Below are 19,160 nucleotides of genomic sequence, written 5' to 3'. Positions count from 1 at the left end.
AAGAGAGTATGGATGCAGAGATTATAGAAGACACTGTGAAAATGCTCTACAAACTGCTGAAGAAGATCGATAAGTAGGGAGAGAAGGTGGAAATAAAAGAGGATGTGTTGGAGAAGGCAAGGAGTGGAGAGTGAAAAGGAGGAAATGAAGAAGATGAAGGAGGGGCAGAGAGGAAGGAGAAGGTGGCAATGCAGAGATAGGTGGTGAGGGAGTAGGTAGTGATGAAAGACAAGGGGCTAGAAAAGCAGAAAGAGAAACTGGAGAAAAAGAGCAAGAAGCTAGACACATTGGAGAAAGTTGGAAAGATGGGAGTTGGAAAAGAAGAAAGAGAAGTTGGAGAGGAAGAATAAGATAATGGAAAGGTTGAAAGTGGATGTGAATAAGAGAAGGTATAATATTACAAGAACAGGAGAGATTATTAAACAATTAAGTGAATGAGATTGATAAAATGAAAGTATATGTCAAAGAGAAGGCAAAGGAGGAGACGCAGAAAGTGACAGGTGGAGTTGAAGTGATGGAAGGAGAAGATCGAAAGAGAAAACAAAAGTGGAGCGAGAGGGAGAGGTTTGAGAAGAGGAAGAGTAGGATGGAGAGAAAAACCACACACATAAAGCCATTCATGAACCACTTTGCACTCAGCACTCTACATTTTAAAAAACATCTGTTAATTAATATGAGAGAACCGCAAAGTTGCGCTGTAGGGTAGTCTCCTATAACACACTGCAATTTATAAATGCACGATTCAACGACAACAACGGTGGAGGTCGCTGTTTCCAAATCAACGCTTTCTAATTGAAATATCAATGAACTCTAACAAAACACTATCAAATAGGCCTACAGGCTCTAGAGAAAAAACTAATAAATCGGGAAGGTGTCAAAAAGTCTTAGGGTTGGTAAATATTTTTGATCTCGTAAATAAAGGTCGTAAATGGATCAATAATCAAACCAATCCGAATCTATTTAGTGTATGAAGTTAAAGTTCAATAGTCTGCACTTTTCATAGATCAAAATACACAGTTGAAAAGCTCTTAGTGGCGGAGAGCTGAGTAAAGATCGATCTCATTGGTGATGATAGGGACCCTCTAGTGCTCGTGGGTGGTACTCCGGAACTCTTGTGAATAGAGCTCGTACGACGAAAGGGGGATGGATGCAAGCAAAGGACAAGAAGACCCTCTCAAACTCTCTAGACACGGGACAATTTGGAAGCATTGTAGTCCTGTTTCGATGTACATCATTATTTGACGGGACTATAGGAGATATTTACCTTCACCACATCACTCTTTAATTTGTAGTCTTCCCTGTGTGAATGAATCATGTTCTCGAACGTTTTAATGTGCTGCATGATAGCACTGGACACCGCGCGCATCGCATCATCTCTGGAGTTACAACCTGGCATGTGAGTGAATTTAGAGTTGCTCGAATATTGTATGTTGAATCATCTAATACATGAGCACACTACAGTCTTCACGTGTCTGTCTCTGAGGCACATGCACATTTGAGTCTGTAAATAACCAAAGGAAAAAATAGTCCATTTGGATTTCGCGGCTCTTCAATGGAAATGTGTTATTACAGCATGTTTCAACATGCTTTTGGTTAAAGGGATCAACCACAGCCTCTTATCATGGTTATTAGGCTTTGTTGTCACTGTTTTCTACTGTTGGATACGAACGTTATATCTGTACGGTGTACTCTTGTCTTTTTTGACTGCACAACAGTAATCTGGATGCATTTGTCCTCTAGGCGTCGCCCTTTGTGGACCCCACGTAAAATAAACCATATTACTTTACCCGGCAAGCATGATATTATGCTGAGGATGTAAAGGAATGTGCATTTCTCGAGAGACTTCGCGAAAAGAATGAGGATATTTTCATGACTATAAGAGCCTAAAACTTCCCGTAGCTATTTCACCTAGCCTGCTGTCTATTGAACCCGGATGGTGTGTGCAGATGCAGAAATACACATTTGGACACAAGTGTGTTATATATCCCTGTTCTGACAACATCTTGATATATTTATGATGGATGGTATGTAGATATTCAGCTGCTGAATACCTTGGCATTTTCATTGGCGGATAGGAAGACATGCACAAAGTCACGGCACGCACACAAACAAGCGCACACATTCTGACATATTTTCTCTGACGAGATAATAAACTGGTATTGCCTGGGGAGTTTTATTGGTTGTTTATTGGGTATCTGGAACACTGTCCAAGTCCAGCAGAGTATTTGAGAACACGAGTCTAGGGAATTCTAAAGGAGAACAGACCAAAACCTAGACCACAGATGCAGATAGAATGGTTTTACTTTACATGATTTAACCCACAGCAGGTAACTCACAAGCCATCTAGAATGAGATACTCCTAACAATGGCCAATTACTTCTGTATTCAATCCAATTGCTAAATTCCCAGGTCTATCTGGTGCTGTGAATAGACATACGATAGCACATCTAGGTAATGTATGTCACTGTGTCTGTTGGAATGTGTGCACCTGCTTCCCCTTGGATTGTTTCAGTGTTTCCCCTGTGTCGGCGTGCTCCCTGGGAGACACACACACACCTCATCTGGGGTGAACACGCTGGGCACCTGTCAAGACGCTTGAGGGTCTGGAGCTGCTGGGTGGTTGATGATAAGGGTCAGCAACTCTGGTGTCAGAGGGAGGAGAGTAAAAACTCTCTCTCTCTCTCTCATTGACCTCAACCCTGACCCTCTCCTGTCCTGTGTACCCATCGCTAATAACTTGAAGGATATCTAAACCGTTCATCTCCATTTTTATGCCATTGTAAATCAATGATTCAGTTGATGATAACAACATGGTATATAACAATGTAGCCCTAGTATCCAGAGTAATTATAGTGTTACTACATAGGTATACAAGCTACTTAATGTAAAGTGTTACAGACTGAACCATCCTCTCTGTGTCTCTGCAGGCCTAATGTGTGTGCGGAGCAGGAGTTGTCCATGCTGGGTGCACGCCAGCCCTGTGTCCAGGCCTTCACTCGGATGGTCAAGGTCTGGAAGCAAGGCTGCACCGGCCACCGCTGGTGTGTTGGCTACGAAAGGAGGTGAGTGGCACATATTATCCAATACCCTGTTGTTGTTGTTGTTGTTGTTGTTGTTGTTGTTGGATAGTTGTACTCAGTCTCTCCTATCATAACTGGGCTCATACAGATGTAGGAGCTTAATTTGAGCCAGTTTGCTACAGCAGGGAAATAATCCTGCAGCAACAGGAAATGTGAATTGTTGTGTGGATTATAATGAATGCACATTTTTGTAGGGCTTGAGGGAAATCAAGTCTGAAATGTCAAAGTGGAAATGACAAACTTCAGAAGCCTTTTAAAACATCAAATACACTACAAGATTAACATTTCCTGCATTGAAGGAAACTTCTCCTGCAACAGGTTGATCAAATTAAGATCCTACACCTGTATGTCATTTCCTTTCTGCAGAACAGGCTACTACACAGCCTACAGGCAGGTGTACAGTATGGATGTGCACAGGGTGACCAGGTGCTGCCCTGGGTGGACACAGAGGGGCAAGGAGAGGGGCTGTTTGCACCGTGAGTTCAAAGTCAAACACTGAATATTACTTTTGTATTAAGACATGTATCTACGGACAAATTTAGCGCTATCGTACATATTAAATTCATTGTTGATGTGTTGTCGTGCCATGATGTGTATGAGCATTTGCAGGTGTTACTGGAGTGACCGATGTGCATTGTGTTATACAGGGGTGTGTGCTGCTACTACCTGCTTCAATGGGGGCAGGTGTGCTGAGAGAGGTGACCAGATCTGTCATTGTCCTGTAGGCTTCCAAGGAACACGCTGCCAGTATGGTGAGTGAGTCATCATGGAGTCAGAGAAAGGGAACATGTTGTGGACACTTTGCCATGGTTTTGGGGGGTTTTGTGAGGGAGGTGGAGTGAGAGAATGGTAAAAATATGAGTGAGAGACAGAGAGGGAGAGAATGAGAGAGAGAGAGTGAGAAAGAGTGAAGGAGAGGCCAGAGAAAAACATAGAATCCTTTTTGACTAAACACATCAACATTGTAAAGGTCAACGTTTTTTAAACTTCAGTGTCCACCCTGTAACCACTAGCCACCCCTTTGCGGTGTATCCTTTTTACAGCCGAGCTGTGAGGCTGTGTGTAGATTAGTGAGTCCAGCCCTAGAGACTGACCTATATCCTTAAAGGAGAAAAAAATGGTAAAGTCCTAATGGACACAGTGCAGACCTTGTGCTTTCACTTTGAACAACATAAATGAGGGTTTCCTGTGGCTGCGATCGGCAGTGGCCGCTCAATGGGGGTTGCTGGGTAATTAGAGGTGGCAGAAGTGCACTATGGGAGAAAATGGGTCCTTTGAAGGCTGCTGCCCCGGGCGCTGGGGGGCTAACTCCCTGGGTAGGCCGTCATTGTAAATAAGAATTTGTTCTTAACTGACTTGCCTAGTTAAATAAAGGTAAAATATATATTGTTTTAAACTCAACCCTGCCTCGATCCTCTGTCCTCCAGTCTGCAAGCTGGATTCTAATGAGGGTATGTGCAGTTTGAGCTTCTCACAGATGGAACAGACACTGCCTGTCTGGACACCAGGGCCTATATTGTCATAAAGTCATCCCATAGAGTAGGATCTGATCTAGGATCTTTGACCTTTTAGATCCTAATGAATGAGATTATATGGACAGGTGGGAACCTGATCCTAGATCAGAACTCCAACTCTGAGACACTTTGTGAATATGGGCAAATGACTAGGATTCTGTAACGCTTCAGTGGTCCATCCTGTTTATTCAAGCTAATCAGCAAGCAATCAAATTATTAAATATGAAAGCATACTAGTGGACTGTGGACTGTAAATATGAGAAGTAACCTGATCCAGAATTATTCTTCCTGTCTATAAAATTCCCATGAACATCTCTTGATCTGCTCTCCTTTCCCTCTGACCCTCTGACCCTCTGACCCCTAACACTCTGATCATCCGGCCAACAGCGAGAGGACAACGTTTGTTAGTTGATGTTCTAAGGAAGACTCCCGCCAAAAGAGATAACAGAGAACAATTAGATACACCCCCTTTCCATGCATATGCATGCACACACGCAAACATGCACGCATGCACTCAGGCACGCACACACACACACACACACATACACACACATACAAACACTGTGACACTGTCACAAGCACACACACACACACACATGCCTTCTCCACACATGCAGCAGGAGGAAAGACCTGCCAGGGGTTCTCTTTGTTGCTCTTCCTCAGGCTGTGACATTTCACAGGGATGCATCAGTGTTTGTTTCTAAATGGCTGCCCCGCTCGTTTGTTTGGAAAGAGCTGCTTGGGTTTTCAGGGAAGGGTGAACAACAGAGGGACACACACGTTAGTCAGGTGACAGGGAAGGGGGACAAAGATAAGCCGAGACTCATTTCCGTCAAGGTTTTTAGCATCCTGTGATTCGGTTCTCTCTGTAAACACAGAGACTTTGACCTCTTATTCCTCCTCTCTCCCTTAACATCTTTCCTTTCTCCACCTCTCAGAGTAGATTTATCCTCCTCTCTCCCTTAACATCTTTCCTTTCTCCACCTCTCAGAGTAGATTTATCCTCCTCTCTCCCTTAACATCTTTCCTTTCTCTACCTCTCAGAGTAGATTTATCCTCCTCTCTCCCTTAACATCTTTCCTTTCTCCACCTCTCAGAGTAGATTTATCCTCCTCTCCAGCCAGAAGGTTTAAAGCAGGGCAGCAGTCATTTTCAGCCAGCTCTCACTGAGAGGGACACTGTTCCTCTGTATTGAGTCAAATGCATAAAAAGGTCAAGGGTTAGGTTTAGAAGTTGTAAGGTTTAGGTCCAGGTTTAGTGTAATTTTAGAATAAAAATATACATATAGATACAAGGTGTGACTGTGATTAAAGCTGTGATCGAAGTAAGCTGCTTTTTGAGTTGGTGGATGTGGTTGAATGCAGCTCAATGACAGACTTGTCCCCATTTTTTTTTTTTCTAAAAGCAATGCCTATTCATACGCACATGCTCCAATGTTCCAAGGTTATTCCAAAGTTATTGCCATGTTGTTTCAGAATATGGCCCACTCCAGCAGTGGAGGGTTGTTTATCAGAGCTGCAACCATATTCCCATATCCACCAGGTGAACTATGCCACAGGCTTTAAGATTGTCCACACCTTCTTTGAACCAGTCCAGGGTTGTGTTCATTAGGCCACAACGTAGCAATTGCAATGGAAATGTGAAAATGTCTACTTTACTCTGCTTCTGAGCATTTTCCTTGGAATCGTGTCCCAGGTCAGCAGAGAGGCTTCAACATGCCAAGAGCTCTGTCAACTCACTCAGAGTAATGAAGCTGTGCTGTGTTGCTCAGAGATCCTGCCCTACCTGTCTCTGCTTCGCTGCAGTAGAGTTAGCCCTGCAGAACCATGCCTTGGCTTTCTGACTGCTAAACCTATTAAGGACAAGAAGACTGGAGAGGGGGAAGCTGTATAATGTTCTCCATGCTTTATTGGTTCTCTCCAGCATAGCATTCAGGTTTGGGGTGACCTAGATGTGAGTGTGGTGGTTGTAATACTATGGCGATTCTGCCTTGCTAAGAGAATTGTAGTCTTTGTGATGTCTTAATGAATAGCACAGCTTACGCAGGTACAGTAAATGTTTTATTTTGTTTAGTTAATATGATGTGTAAAGTATACCTATGCCAGTACCCAGTACCTGGGTTAGAGCATGAGGTAGTGGATGCAGAGCTGTTCTCTCATCTCTTTTAAAGGAAGACTCAGGCCTCCCGAGTGGCGCAGTGGTCTGCATCACAGTGCTAGAGGCATCACTACATACCTGGGTTCGATCTTGGGCTGTATCACAACCAGCCGTGATCGTGTGTCGCATAGGACGGCGCCCAGCCATTAGGGAAGGATTTGGCTCGGGAGGCTTTACTTGGCTCATCGTGCTTTAGCGACTCCTTGTGGCGGCCCGGGTGCCTGCAAGCTGACTTCGGTCGTCAGGTGAACAGTGTTTCCACCGACACATTGGTGCGGCTGGTCCAGGTTAAGCGGGCGGGTGTTTGACAGGTCATGTTTCAGAGGATGCATGACTTGACCTTCGCTTCCCGAGCATGTTGGGGAGTTGCAGCAATGAGACAAGATTGAAATTGGGGAGAAAAAGGGGGTAGAATACCCCCCCAAAATATTTAATTCAATTTTAAAAAGTATACTCAGTTGAATTGACTTTGCCACAAGCAGCACCACAGATATTGAGATGAGCGAGATAGAAAACTCTCACACAGTCTCACACAGCGCATGTTACGGTGTGGTCGCCACGGGACCAAAACCGTGGAGAAAAGAGGAGAAGTTGAGTCTTGTGCTTCAACACTCTTAGTTATTGCGGAAATTGACCCACTATGCTGTTTACTTTCTGCATCTACGTCATATCGCTGAGTCTGCCTTTAATAATTATAATAATATCATTCCATTAATCCACTAAAGTTTTTAAAGCCTTTTACATAAAGTTTAACACATTGGAGCCACCCCACAGTACTAATACAAACCAGGTTTGGTGGGTGAATGGGACGTTTAGTTAGACTTGGGCCTCTGTTCCATACCTGGAGCCATGAACCCAGCAGTTGTAGTCGCTCAGGGAGAGCCAGGCCCAGCTAGTCAGAAAAACTGTTGGATTGTGGAGATGGAGAGGTGTGTTGAGCGAAGGGGCACACGATGGTGGCAGAATGTAGGGTAGACTTTCGACCATATCATTATCATTAGAAATATAACCTGAAACCCCACCTCTTTAAGGAATACCTAGGATAGGATAAAGTAATCCTTCTCACCCCCCTTAAAATATTTAGATGCACTATTGTAAAGTGGTTGTTCCACTGAATGTCATAAGGTGAATGCACCAATTTGTAAGTCGCTCTGGATAAGAGCGTCTGCTAAATGACTTAAATGTAAATGTAATGTAAATGTAAATATATCAGAATGTTAACATACAGTATATAACCATAGTATTTAAAGTGTCAAGTTTTTAATGTCACGTTCACAAGTACAGTGAAATGCCTCTCTTGCAAGCTCCAAACCCAACAATGCAGTAATCAATATCAATGTAGCACAAAAAATAAGGTAGGACAAAAACACACAATAAATCAAAATAAGAAATAAGGAGAACAGGAGAAAGTAAGTAAGCATACTATCTCTATGCAGGGTCAGTTCCAGTAGCATATTTACAATGTGCAGGGATACTGAGTGACAGAGCTAGATATGTATAGGGGTAGCAACGACCATATTTTGACATATTCCAATGAGACTATCTCATGGTCAGACCATGAGAGAGATAGCACTATTTTTTTATAATGTTGAGATATTCTGCTGTGGATTTTGGATTTGTCAATGTTGGAGGGAATAGGGGAAGGGGAGAAAGAGTAAAGTTATACAGAGGGGAGAGAGCTAACCTCTCCAATGTAGATGAACGATGTTTCATTTCCTCCATGTTCCCTAATCCTGGTCTGTGTTGTGTAGAACAGATGTCTGGATAACATCCTCACACAGCAAGGAGGCACACAGGCCTCTCTCTGGATCTCAGACTGGCTTTATCCACACTTTACCCAGCCCCCAGTCACCTGGAACCACAGGAGAACCATTAGATAACCACCAGGGAACCTCCTGGATAAAATGTATGAATTACTGACCTCATGCCAGTGTGCCACAGGTAAATCAGTCAGCCTTTATGGGCCCTTAGGGGCCACAGTCTATGTACCTAAGGGCCTCACCCGCAATGGGTATGTTATGGTCCGTATATTCACGTGGATGTTGTGGAACAGAAACAGTTAGCGATACCGAAAGGTATGTACACTAAAGCACCTGTTGACTGTCTGTTTCTCAGGCCTATGTGTTTGTGCCTGAACCGATCTGTAGAGGGTCGATCCTAGTCTACTACAGTGCCTTAAGAATGTATTCACACCCTGTGACTTTTTGTTGTGTTACAGCCTGAATTTCAAATTGATTACATTTTGGTTTTGTGTCACTGGCCTACACACAATACCTGATAATGTCAAATTGTTTACAAATTAATTTAAAAAATTAAGCTGAAATAATATCTTGGGTCAATAAGTATTCAACCTCTCTGTTATGGCAAACCTAAATAAGTTCAGGTATAAAAACATGCTTAAAAATAATAACAAGATCACATAATAAGTTGCACGGACTCACTCTGTAATGCAATAATAGTGTTTTAACATGGTTTTTGAATGACATCTCTGTACACCACACTTACAATTATCTGTAAGGTCCTTCAGTCAAGCAGTGAATTTCAAACACAGATTCAACTACAAAGACCAGGGAGGTTTTCCACTGCCTCACAAAGAAGGGCACCTATTGGTGGATCTTTTATTGTCTTTTTGCATATATTGAATATCCCTTTGAGCATGGTGTCATAGGAGGCCAATTGTCCACCTGCTTCTAATCACTGATGTCAGAGAACGCTATGCTAATGCAATCCTTCAGATCGTGACACGCGGTTTGCAGCGTTGATGCTATGTGTTGTGGGTTGATGCCGCGGCCTCAGCGCTCTCCGCAACGTGTTAAACACATGATAGGTCTGAGACTTAGCCTGGCCAATTGGACCGGTATAATTGGCTAGGTTTATGGCTCTTGTGAACACTACCCTGTCTCACTTCGTTACGCTTTTGAACGGCCGGGCTTTGGTGAAACGACACGTCAGTCCGCAGGAAGTAAGGAAGCAGGAAACGAGCAGGGACGATGAAATGCTGTGGACAGGTCACATCTGGTTTTAGCCAGAAAAGGCTGATTTTGTTCAAAATGTTTTTGTGAAAGACTATGCCTGGGGAATTTGCTGATCTCTTGCTTTTGGTGGATTATGCAGTGAAATGACTGAGCTGTGAAAGTCAAGAGTGTGTCTCTCACACATACTGTGTGTTCCTTCCAAGTCAGCCGATAGCTGCACCCCATCTGAGTTTGATCAGGTCCATTTTATCTGTTAGAACAGAAACATTTCTGGTGTCGCAGTATGACATTTATCAAGTTCAAGTAAGAGAGTGGGCTTCCAGGGGTTAGTCACTTTCAGGTAGTTGGCTGACTGAGATTCTGTTTTTAGCACTCTGTAAAGATACTGATACTGCACATCTGAAGTTCACAATTGTCCCCTAGATCTGTCAGTTATCCAGAGAGAGATACTGTTAGACACTCTTCCCCCTTTCCCAGAGGCTCTGTTTCTCTCTCTCTCTCTCAGTAGGAGTTTCCTCGTAATGACTTGCTAGTTAGCAGACAGAAACAAATAGCCCAGGGCATTCTTTCTGTGGTACCTTGCTTGAATAACGTTCCTCTGTCTATGAGGAAATTAACCCTCATGTTTATTTCTCCCAGAGGCAAACATCCTGATACATTGTGTGTGTGTGTGTGTGTGTGTGTGTGTGTGTGTGTGTGTGTGTGTGTGTGTGTGTGTGTGTGTGTGTGTGTGTGTGTGTGTGTGTGTGTGTGTGTGTGTGTGTGTGTGTGTGTGTGTGTGTGTGTGTGTGTGTGTGTGTGTGTGCGTGCGTGCGTGCGTGCGCGCGCGTGCGTACATGCGTGTGTGTGGAGACTTCCTGAACAAAGTCAAGTTGCACTGTCTGGGGTCTGAGACCACTGAGGACAGCTGCTAGTGGTCTCCTGACTCTCCTACTTCTCAGCACTGGGGGGACTGTGATGATGTGTGATTGTGTGTATATTTGGATAGGTCTGGGCAGAATCATACTTTGTAGACTAGAGAATCTGTGTATAATATGGCCCTGGAGAGTTGTGGTCAGACTATGCTCCCGGACATTCCAATCTTAATCAGACCTTAAGGAAATGAATCCTGGTGGACTGTGTCTATCATGTCTGACTGTCTCAGTGTTCTGTTGTGACGGTGGCGATGGGTTCATTTTGGGATTGGGAAGACACTGTCATCTATACCGGTAGTCTTGGGGCATTTTGTAATGTGCTCTAAGTCCCATTTATACCCATTCTTATTTAACCATACAGGCCAATGCTTAGTCTCACATCTGTAAAGCTTGGATTGAAAACCTTGCATTATGAGTAGAGGGAAAACCAGAGTGGATATGATGAGAACATTCCACTGGATTTCTCTATTGATTTCTATAAAAAGAGAGAACCTATGACTGTCTGTGAGTTAGTCTGTTTCACTTCAGCAGGTGTGTGTGTGGGAGTGTTGGTTGGCTGATTGGACAGTCTCCCTTCTCTGAGTCTTTTGCCCGCTATGGAATTTCTATCTGGTTAGTCCCAATCCCACAGGAGTCCATGAAGGAAACTGACTGTTTTGTTTGGGCTCCTGGGTAACTGGAGCACTTATTGGTCTGATAATGTTGTGACTGTGAGACAAAAGACCAGACTTATTTGCCTTTAAACTCAAAGGGCTTGGAAAGTCAACTGTTGTGGTTTGCAGTTTACTCGCTGTCATCTGACAAAGGGATGACGTAATCTCATCTGTAACCGACATCTACACTCCAAATCCCTTGGGTCTTAGCTCTGTTCAATCCCTGGATCAGTCTGAATTCTAAATGGAAGGAGGAGGACCTGGTTAACAGATGAAGTGCCTGATGTGATTCTAATCCCCCTGCCTGTGTTTGGGATCAAGATTAATACCCTGCATCTGGTTGTAATGAGTACAGGTTACATGGTTTATTCTGGACCATTTCAAGAATGTCTTTCGGATTCCTTGAACAGAAATGTGTTCCTTGTGCCCTGTGCTGATAAAGTTTCAGGAGACTTTGCTTGGTTTATGTAGCGAGCTTTAGCGGGAACCGTTGGATGACCACTGACAGGTCGGTCTGTGGGTTGGCTGGCGGCACCCTTGTTCTTGTTCAAATCAGCTTTGAGGTCTGGTCAGAACTCCTGAACACAGACGTCCACCCTCTCACCCCTCCACCCCCAGACACAGATCCCAACCCCCCCAAAACTAGACAGCTTGATTAGCTGCTTATTAACAAGGCAGGTGTAACCTTCATGAACTTCCCTCTCAGTAGCAGTGTGTGGGTAAAATCACTGGGGAAGCCCCCTCACCCCCATATTACAACCTATACTGTATGTGTTGTGATAATTGCGTCATTTGCTGTTAACTCATATGCCTTGCCACTGTGATATATAGGCCTAAAGGCCAAGACAATAATAAGACAGCTGCAGAATAAATTAAACCACACCTTTGTTTCATCACAAAACCGGAGAGCAACCTCTGGCCTGTGAAGTCCACGTAGCATATTGCATGTAACAGACAGTTACATGACCTACAGCATGCTTAAGCAAGTTAATGTTTCCGACATTTTCTGACCACTAAACAACTATCGATTTAGAAGTGCTACCGTAAACAGGAGCTTCCTTCTCACTATTCCAGCGCCATTTCAACTTCAAAATTTCAACATCATCAAATCACCTCTGCTTAGTCTAATACAGGGACGACTAAAAGATACCAAAAACAATTTAGCCCAATTAACATAAGCTAAATATGATGTGGCTGTCCATGTTTTGTGCAAGATGACATGTTGACTCACCCTACTTGTAGAGAAAGGCCAATGCCATCCTCCTCTCTTTCATGTTGACGAAACGGTCTATCACTCTGTCATACAGTACATGCTTGTATTTGTTGTTGTCCTGGGCTACCAGGCTAATTGCTTGTCCGCTAGTCTTCCATTTATGGGCAACGTTAACTAATTAACATTAGCCTTCTACATCTAGCTACTGTACATATTGAACATTCATCTTCTCAGGCCAGATGCACAACAACGTATGAATGAATGGTTGGATCAGAATCGCCATTATACGGATCCAATCCCTATCTCCATCCATGGATAATTTAGGAAAGGTCCAATTTTAGCTATCTAGTTAGCTATGCACCGGAGGACAACGACACAACGTGATGCAACAATTCAAGTTGTTTCTGTTGATGATGTATGCTCTCAAAGTGATTTGATAGGAGAGACGCCAAATCCAAGCTGACACTTTTTTTTCCCCCGCCAGGAAGGCTCGCTCAGTTTAGCTCAACGCTCAGGAAAATAATGATACACAGACAGATGAAAGATAAATTAAAAGTGTTGTTACATTTTTGGGGGAAGTCTGGCTTCCCTTGGCGTCCATGAATAAACACCACTGTTCCCTCTAGAAGTTTGGTTCCTAGTTTTCTTAATAATGTCTTAGTTTCATAACCACTTGATGACATTCCTATTAGTCACTCATATTTAGAACATTAGACAAGTTCATGTTTTTGTTTCTATGGTTTCGCAATTACTGTTTTCCAGGCGTATAACTGGATCCTACGCATTTACAGCCTCCCCTTTTTTATTTAGAAGCAGAATTGGTGCATCTAAGAATTGGTGCACCCTATTGTCCTTGTGCCATTTGGGTTCAGTCAGAAACATCCTAAAATCTTATGGCACTTGCCTTTTCACTTTATCATTCCAGTAATGCACAAAATCTCATTTAGAAATGGTGATAAGCCCAACAGTTCCATTCAGAAACACTTGCTGTAAATGTGGAATAATCAAACTTGTCCAACTGATTGACTGTCACTGTACACAGATTATGTCCAGCTCTGTAGGAACAAATTGCCTGATGCAGAGTTGTGTAACTTCTGGGGGCACTGCCTGACAGACTTCACCCAACACATCCGAGACAGAGCCGTCAATAAGGGCGGATTATTGAATTGCTAAACATGAACAAATAAACAAAAATCCTCATAAGCGTACATATTTGAAGCTGTAAAAATGTTTAAATGGTCACAATGGTGCCAAAGAATGTTTGAGAGAAGTTTGAGTCTGGACTGGGTTTTCTTTTACTGTAATTAATATCTGCGTTTGTGAGAGAAGGCTTGGTCAGCGGTGTAAGCGCTGGTCCACTGGGAGGCCCTAAGGCAGGGAAGGTTACTTGGCTTTTCAACTGACGCTGCTGTGTTAAAACTAGAATAGCGCCTTAGGTTTTTGTCCACACGCAATGTCACATATGTTGCTGGCGAAGAGTGTTTTTCTGACCGGCAGGATGTGGAAGGTGTGGAGGTCTGAGGTCTGTGACTAGTGTGAAGCCGCCAGCTTCCCACCGCGAGATAGTGACCTTCTCCTGCACCTCCACAGGACCATCACGCACCAGGAGAGAGACTCCATTATCGGTAATGTCTGACGTTAATAGCTACATCTCTGCTAATCTTTCATTTGGTCATTGGGTGCGTGCTGCAGTTTGCAGCTCGTAAAAATGATTTTTCTGTAGGTTACGAGCAGTCAAAGGATCAGACCTTCCTCAAAAGCAAAGCAGGTGCAGAGTTGGCTTTGTGAGGACAAGGCAGAGACAGAGGGTTTGGGTCACTTAGCCAGGCCAAGGTTTCACTTACTGCCAAAACACTCTCCACTGAACTGACCCTGCTTAGATATAGATCTCATAATTCCATCATATGACTGATAAAATTATCATAGAAGCTTATTAAAAGTTTTTTATTGATATTTTTCCAGTTGTAAGAGCTGCAAGCGATTCTGCTGTAAATGTGGGATGTGTGTGGACTGTGGAACCATGTGTCTGAGTGTAGATAGAAGCCTCAAGTTAGAACTGGCAGGCATACATACCCTGAGTGCCCAGTGTGCTACGTTCTTAGCATTAGCAGCATTAGGGCCATAATGGCTACCATATGGCAATGAACTTCCCTGAACGCTAAACAAACAATTCCTTATTGCTTCTGTGCATTAAGGTGCTGTGTTTACCACGTTAGTGGCGAGGATCCTGGGTAATCATCTGTGAGATTCACCATATGCCCAACAATCTGTTCTGAGCTGAGATTCCCTCAGTAGCAGTGGAACACTAGATCAAATTGATGGTTCTTTTCCTGGAGGACCTGATTGAGAGCAGTCTCAGCCTCACCAAGCGCCAGCCTATGGGCTAAATGAGGTCAAAAGAGAGTGGGTTCTCTGTCTAATTACATGGTACAATAAAGGTCATTTAATCTTGGTAAAATAAAAGTGCTATTCTATCATTTGTTTTCTTCTACCTTTCACAACCTATGTGAAACTAAATTGGACCATGTTTAGATGCAATCACAAGAGAGAACATTCTCCAAAACATACCTCCAATACGCCTCATATAAATCATGTAGCAAAAACAGAAGAACTCTACCGGTTTCTGTCTGTCTAAGCCATTAACCATCCGTCACCGTGAGCAGATTCCTGAGGCTTTCTCCCTTCCTGAGCCCTCAGCACATTACCAGTGAATTGGCCGTGGATCAGTGGGGCAGGAATGGCCTTTCCAGGTGTACTAGGCCTGTGTTAGAGTCGAGGACAGAAGGATAGAGGCTCCTAGGGAGTTAGAGGAACTGCCTTACTGGAAGACACAGTGGAAGGCTGATCTGATCAAAATAAGAGATACAGTTCAGTATTGTATGTTCAGAGTTGGCCCAGATGGAGCTAGAGAGGTCATTTGAACAGACAGCACATGTTTGTTTGCTTCCTTTTTAATGGATAGCCAACCTCCTGGGGGCTCAAGGGGAGAACTGAGAGATCAAGTTGTTCTGCTCTTGGTGTTCCATTGTAGGTACTCAATGTTAACGTTAAGCATTATTTACACATATTAGAATATATATGGTGAGACTACGTAAGGAATAGGGGGCCTTTTGGGACGCCGGGTTAGATGTATCTTTATGCTCAGATCTGTGGGCAAAACATCAGTGCTTTAGGTTTGTATGTTCAGACTTATGTCGCCTCCATATTTAGGTGTGACAAACATAATGCTTGGCTGTGCAGTCTTGAACATTTTAATACTGTACATTCAACAAACGTGATTGATCATGTTGCGTCAAGTACACTGCACACAGATGGGCTGTCAATCACAATGCTCGTCATTATTTACCGGGTTCTGATTACACCTTTCAACCATCCCATGTTTTATTACGACTGACCATCCACAGGGGGGATACTCAAACTGTGTAGGAACACTAGTATTATTCATATCAACACTGGGCCTGGGAAGACCTACTGGTGTTTGTCATCCTTCTGTCCATAGCTGACCCTTCACATAGATCTGCTGCATAGGCTGCAGTTTATTTGAGTGAGTGAGTGCTTCATCTCCCGAGGGTGACAGTTGTGTGATTATGCTTATGTACAAAGGCAAACCCAGCACCCAGTTTTCATCATTCAACTCATTTGTCCAGTGCCCAGAGAAAACAAATACAGTTTTATGAACTCCATAAAAAAATGAAAGAGGGAATTTATGTGCACAGCAAAGACCCCGGCAAACAATTAGCGTCCTCTAAATCTTATTCAAACATGTACTCTGTGAAAATCCTTATGATATTGGGTCATAAATCCATGTCCTACACTAAATCAAATCCAAATCAAATCCAATTTAATTTGTCACATACACATGTTTAGCAGATGTTATTGCAGGTGTAGGGAAATGCTTGTGTTTCTAGCTCGAACCGTGCTGTAATATCTAACAATACACACAATACACACAAACCTAAAAGTAAAATAATGGAATTAAGGAATATATAAATATTAGGATGAGAAATGTCGGAGTGGCATAGACTAAATACAGTAGAATAGAATACAGTATATACATATGAGATGAGTGAAGCAAAAATATGTAAGCATTATTAGTGACTGGTGTTCCATTATTAAAGTGGCCAGTGATTTCAAGTCTATGTATATGGGGCAGCAGCTTCTAAGGTGCAGGGTTACGTAACTGGGTGGAAGCCGCCTAGTGATGGCTATTTAACAGTCTGATGGCCTTGAGATAGAAGCTGTTTTTCAGTCTCGGTCCCAGCTTTGAAGCACCTGTACTGACCTCGCCTTCTGGATGATAGCGGGGTGAACAGGCAGTGGCTCGGGTGGTTGATGTCCTTGATGATCTTTTTGGACTTCCTGTGACATTGGGTGCTCTAGGTGTCCTGGAGGGCAGGTAGGTTGCCCCCGATGTTGTGTTGGGCAGACCGCACCACCCTCTGGAGAGCCCTGCAGTTGCTGGCGGTGCAGTTGCTGTACCAGGCAGGGATACAGCCCAACAGGATGCTCTCAATTGTGCATCTGTAAAAGTTTGTGAGGGTTTTAGGTGCCAAGACAAATTTCTTCAGCCTCCTGAGGTTGAAGAGGCTCTGTTGCGCCTTCTTCACCACACTGTCTGTGTGAGGGGACCAGTTCAGATTGTCAGTGATGTGTAAGCTTTCCACCTGCTCCACTGCGGTCTCGTCAATGTGGATAGAGGCGTGCTCCTTCTGCTGTTTCCTGAAGTTTTGTCGACATTGAGCGAGAGGTTATTTTCCTGGCACCACACTCCCAGGGCCCTCAACTCCTCTCTGTAGTCTGTCTTGTCATTGTTGGTAATCAGGCCTACTACTGTTGTGTCTTCTGCAGACTTGATGATTGAGTTGGAGGCGTGCGTAGCCATGCAGTTATGGGTGAACAGGGAGTACAGGAGGGGGCTGAGCACACACCCTTTTGGGGCCCCTGTGTTGAGGATCAAGCAAAATGAATCAGCAAAATGTTGTTTCCCACCTTGAACCCCCTGGGGGCGGCCCGTCAGGAGGTCCAGGAACCAGTTGCACAGGGCGGGGTTCAGACCCAGGGCCCCAAGCTTAATGATGAGCTTGGAGGGTACTATGGTGTTGAATGCTATCAATGAACAGCATTCTTACATAGGTATTCCTTTTGTCCAGAAGTGCAAATAAAATAGTGCAATAAATGTACAAGTTCAGCAGGGTTACAGTAGCTGGAAAGAAACTGTTCTGAGCCTTTTAGTGCCTGTACCACCTGCCTGATGGTAGGAGGGCAAACAGTTTCTGGCATAGATGTGAAGGGTTCCTGATGATGCCATACGCCCTACGCAGACACCGCTTGCACTGGAGTTCTACGATGGCAGGGAGCTGGGCACCAGTGATGTGCTGGGCGGTTTTCATCACCCGCTGCAGGGCCTTCCGGTCATCAACTGAGCATCCGCCAAACCACACTGTGGCGCAGTTAGTCAGAATGCTCTCCACCGTGCAGCGGTAAAGGTTCACCAGGATCTTGGGAGACAGGCGGGCCATCTTCAGCCTCCTCAAAAAGTACAGGCGCTGCTGCTCCTTTTTGACCAGGGTTGAGGTGTTGAGAGTCCAGGAGAGGTCTTTGGAGATATAGATACCCAATAATTTGAAGCTGGGCACACACTCCACCTCAGTGCCATCAAAGACTGCAACTTTTAGACTTCCTGTAATCCACAATGAGCTCCTTGGTTTTCTTTGCATTGAGGGCCAGGCTGTTGTCAGCGCACCATGCAGCCAGGTGCTTGACCTCCTCCCTGTAGGCTGACTCGTCATTGTCACTGATCAGGCCTACCACCGCGGTGTCGTCTGTGAACTTGACGATGGTGTTAGAACCGTGTACAGGAACGCAGTCGTAGGTGAAGAGGGAGTACAGGGAGGGGCTCAGCATGCAGCCCTGTGGCACACCGGTGTTCAGGTTCAGAGTTGAGGAAGTGAAGTTGTCTAACCTAATGGACTGTTGGTTAGGAAGTCTAAAGTCCAGTTACAGAGAGAGGGGCTGATCCCTAGGTCATGGAGTGTGGTGACCTCCCTAGAGGGAATGCTGATTGCTGAGCTAAAGTCTAGGAACAGCATTCTCACATAGGTGTTGGTTTTGACCAGGTGGGTCAGAGCAGAGTGTATAGCTGTGGAGATGGCGTCCTCTGTAGACCTGTTCAGTCGTTAGGCACACTGGTGGGAATCCAGTGTTGGAGGGAGTCAGGACTTAAGGTACCCCAAACCAGTCTTTCGAAGCACTTCATGATCGTGGAGATGAGTGCAACAGGTCGGAAGTCATTCAGGCTTGATGCGGTCGACTGCTTTGGCACTCTGCGATGGATAGTCTGAATGGGAGGTCGTCTGGGGGGAGCTCAGCTTTGATGGCTGGATCTTTGTTGTCCCTGTCGAAGTGAGCATAGAACCTGTTTAACTCGTCAGCGATGGAGACGTCGCTGGCTGTGGGGGTAGGGGTTTTTGTGCCGGTATTCTGTGATGGCTTGGATGCCCTGCCACATGAGTCGAGGCTCAGAGTTGTTGTTGAAGTGCTCCTCAATCAGCAGTTTGTGGTCATGTTTAGCCATCTTGATGCCCTTTTTCAGGTTGGCCCTGGATGAGCTGTAGGCTTCCGCATCACCAGATCTAAAAGCAGCGTTGCGTGCCT

At 44.3% G+C, this 19,160-nt stretch overlaps 1 protein-coding gene across 4 annotated transcripts in view; it reads left to right on the top strand.

Annotated features, from left to right (window-relative positions):
* The first annotated feature begins 1,139 nt into the window (after positions 1 to 1,139).
* The window catches only part of LOC123992869 (multiple epidermal growth factor-like domains protein 6), a 106,848-nt gene continuing 88,827 nt past the window's right edge, over positions 1,140 to 19,160 (top strand). For all 4 annotated transcript variants that reach the window (XM_046294465.1, XM_046294464.1, XM_046294466.1 and 1 more), the window contains exons 1-4: positions 1,140 to 1,396; positions 2,928 to 3,062; positions 3,447 to 3,556; positions 3,728 to 3,832. In XM_046294465.1, the coding sequence (XP_046150421.1) occupies positions 1,314 to 1,396; positions 2,928 to 3,062; positions 3,447 to 3,556; positions 3,728 to 3,832 (433 nt within the window). In that variant the 5' untranslated portion in view covers positions 1,140 to 1,313. The remainder of the gene's footprint in view (positions 1,397 to 2,927; positions 3,063 to 3,446; positions 3,557 to 3,727; positions 3,833 to 19,160) is intronic.

The sequence above is a fragment of the Oncorhynchus gorbuscha genome, linkage group LG13 (genome assembly GCF_021184085.1).
Source record: "Oncorhynchus gorbuscha isolate QuinsamMale2020 ecotype Even-year linkage group LG13, OgorEven_v1.0, whole genome shotgun sequence".
NCBI classification, from domain to species: Eukaryota; Metazoa; Chordata; class Actinopteri; order Salmoniformes; family Salmonidae; genus Oncorhynchus; species Oncorhynchus gorbuscha.
The sequence above is the reverse complement of the archived record's forward strand: the minus strand, read 5'-3'. Positions and strand labels throughout refer to the sequence as shown.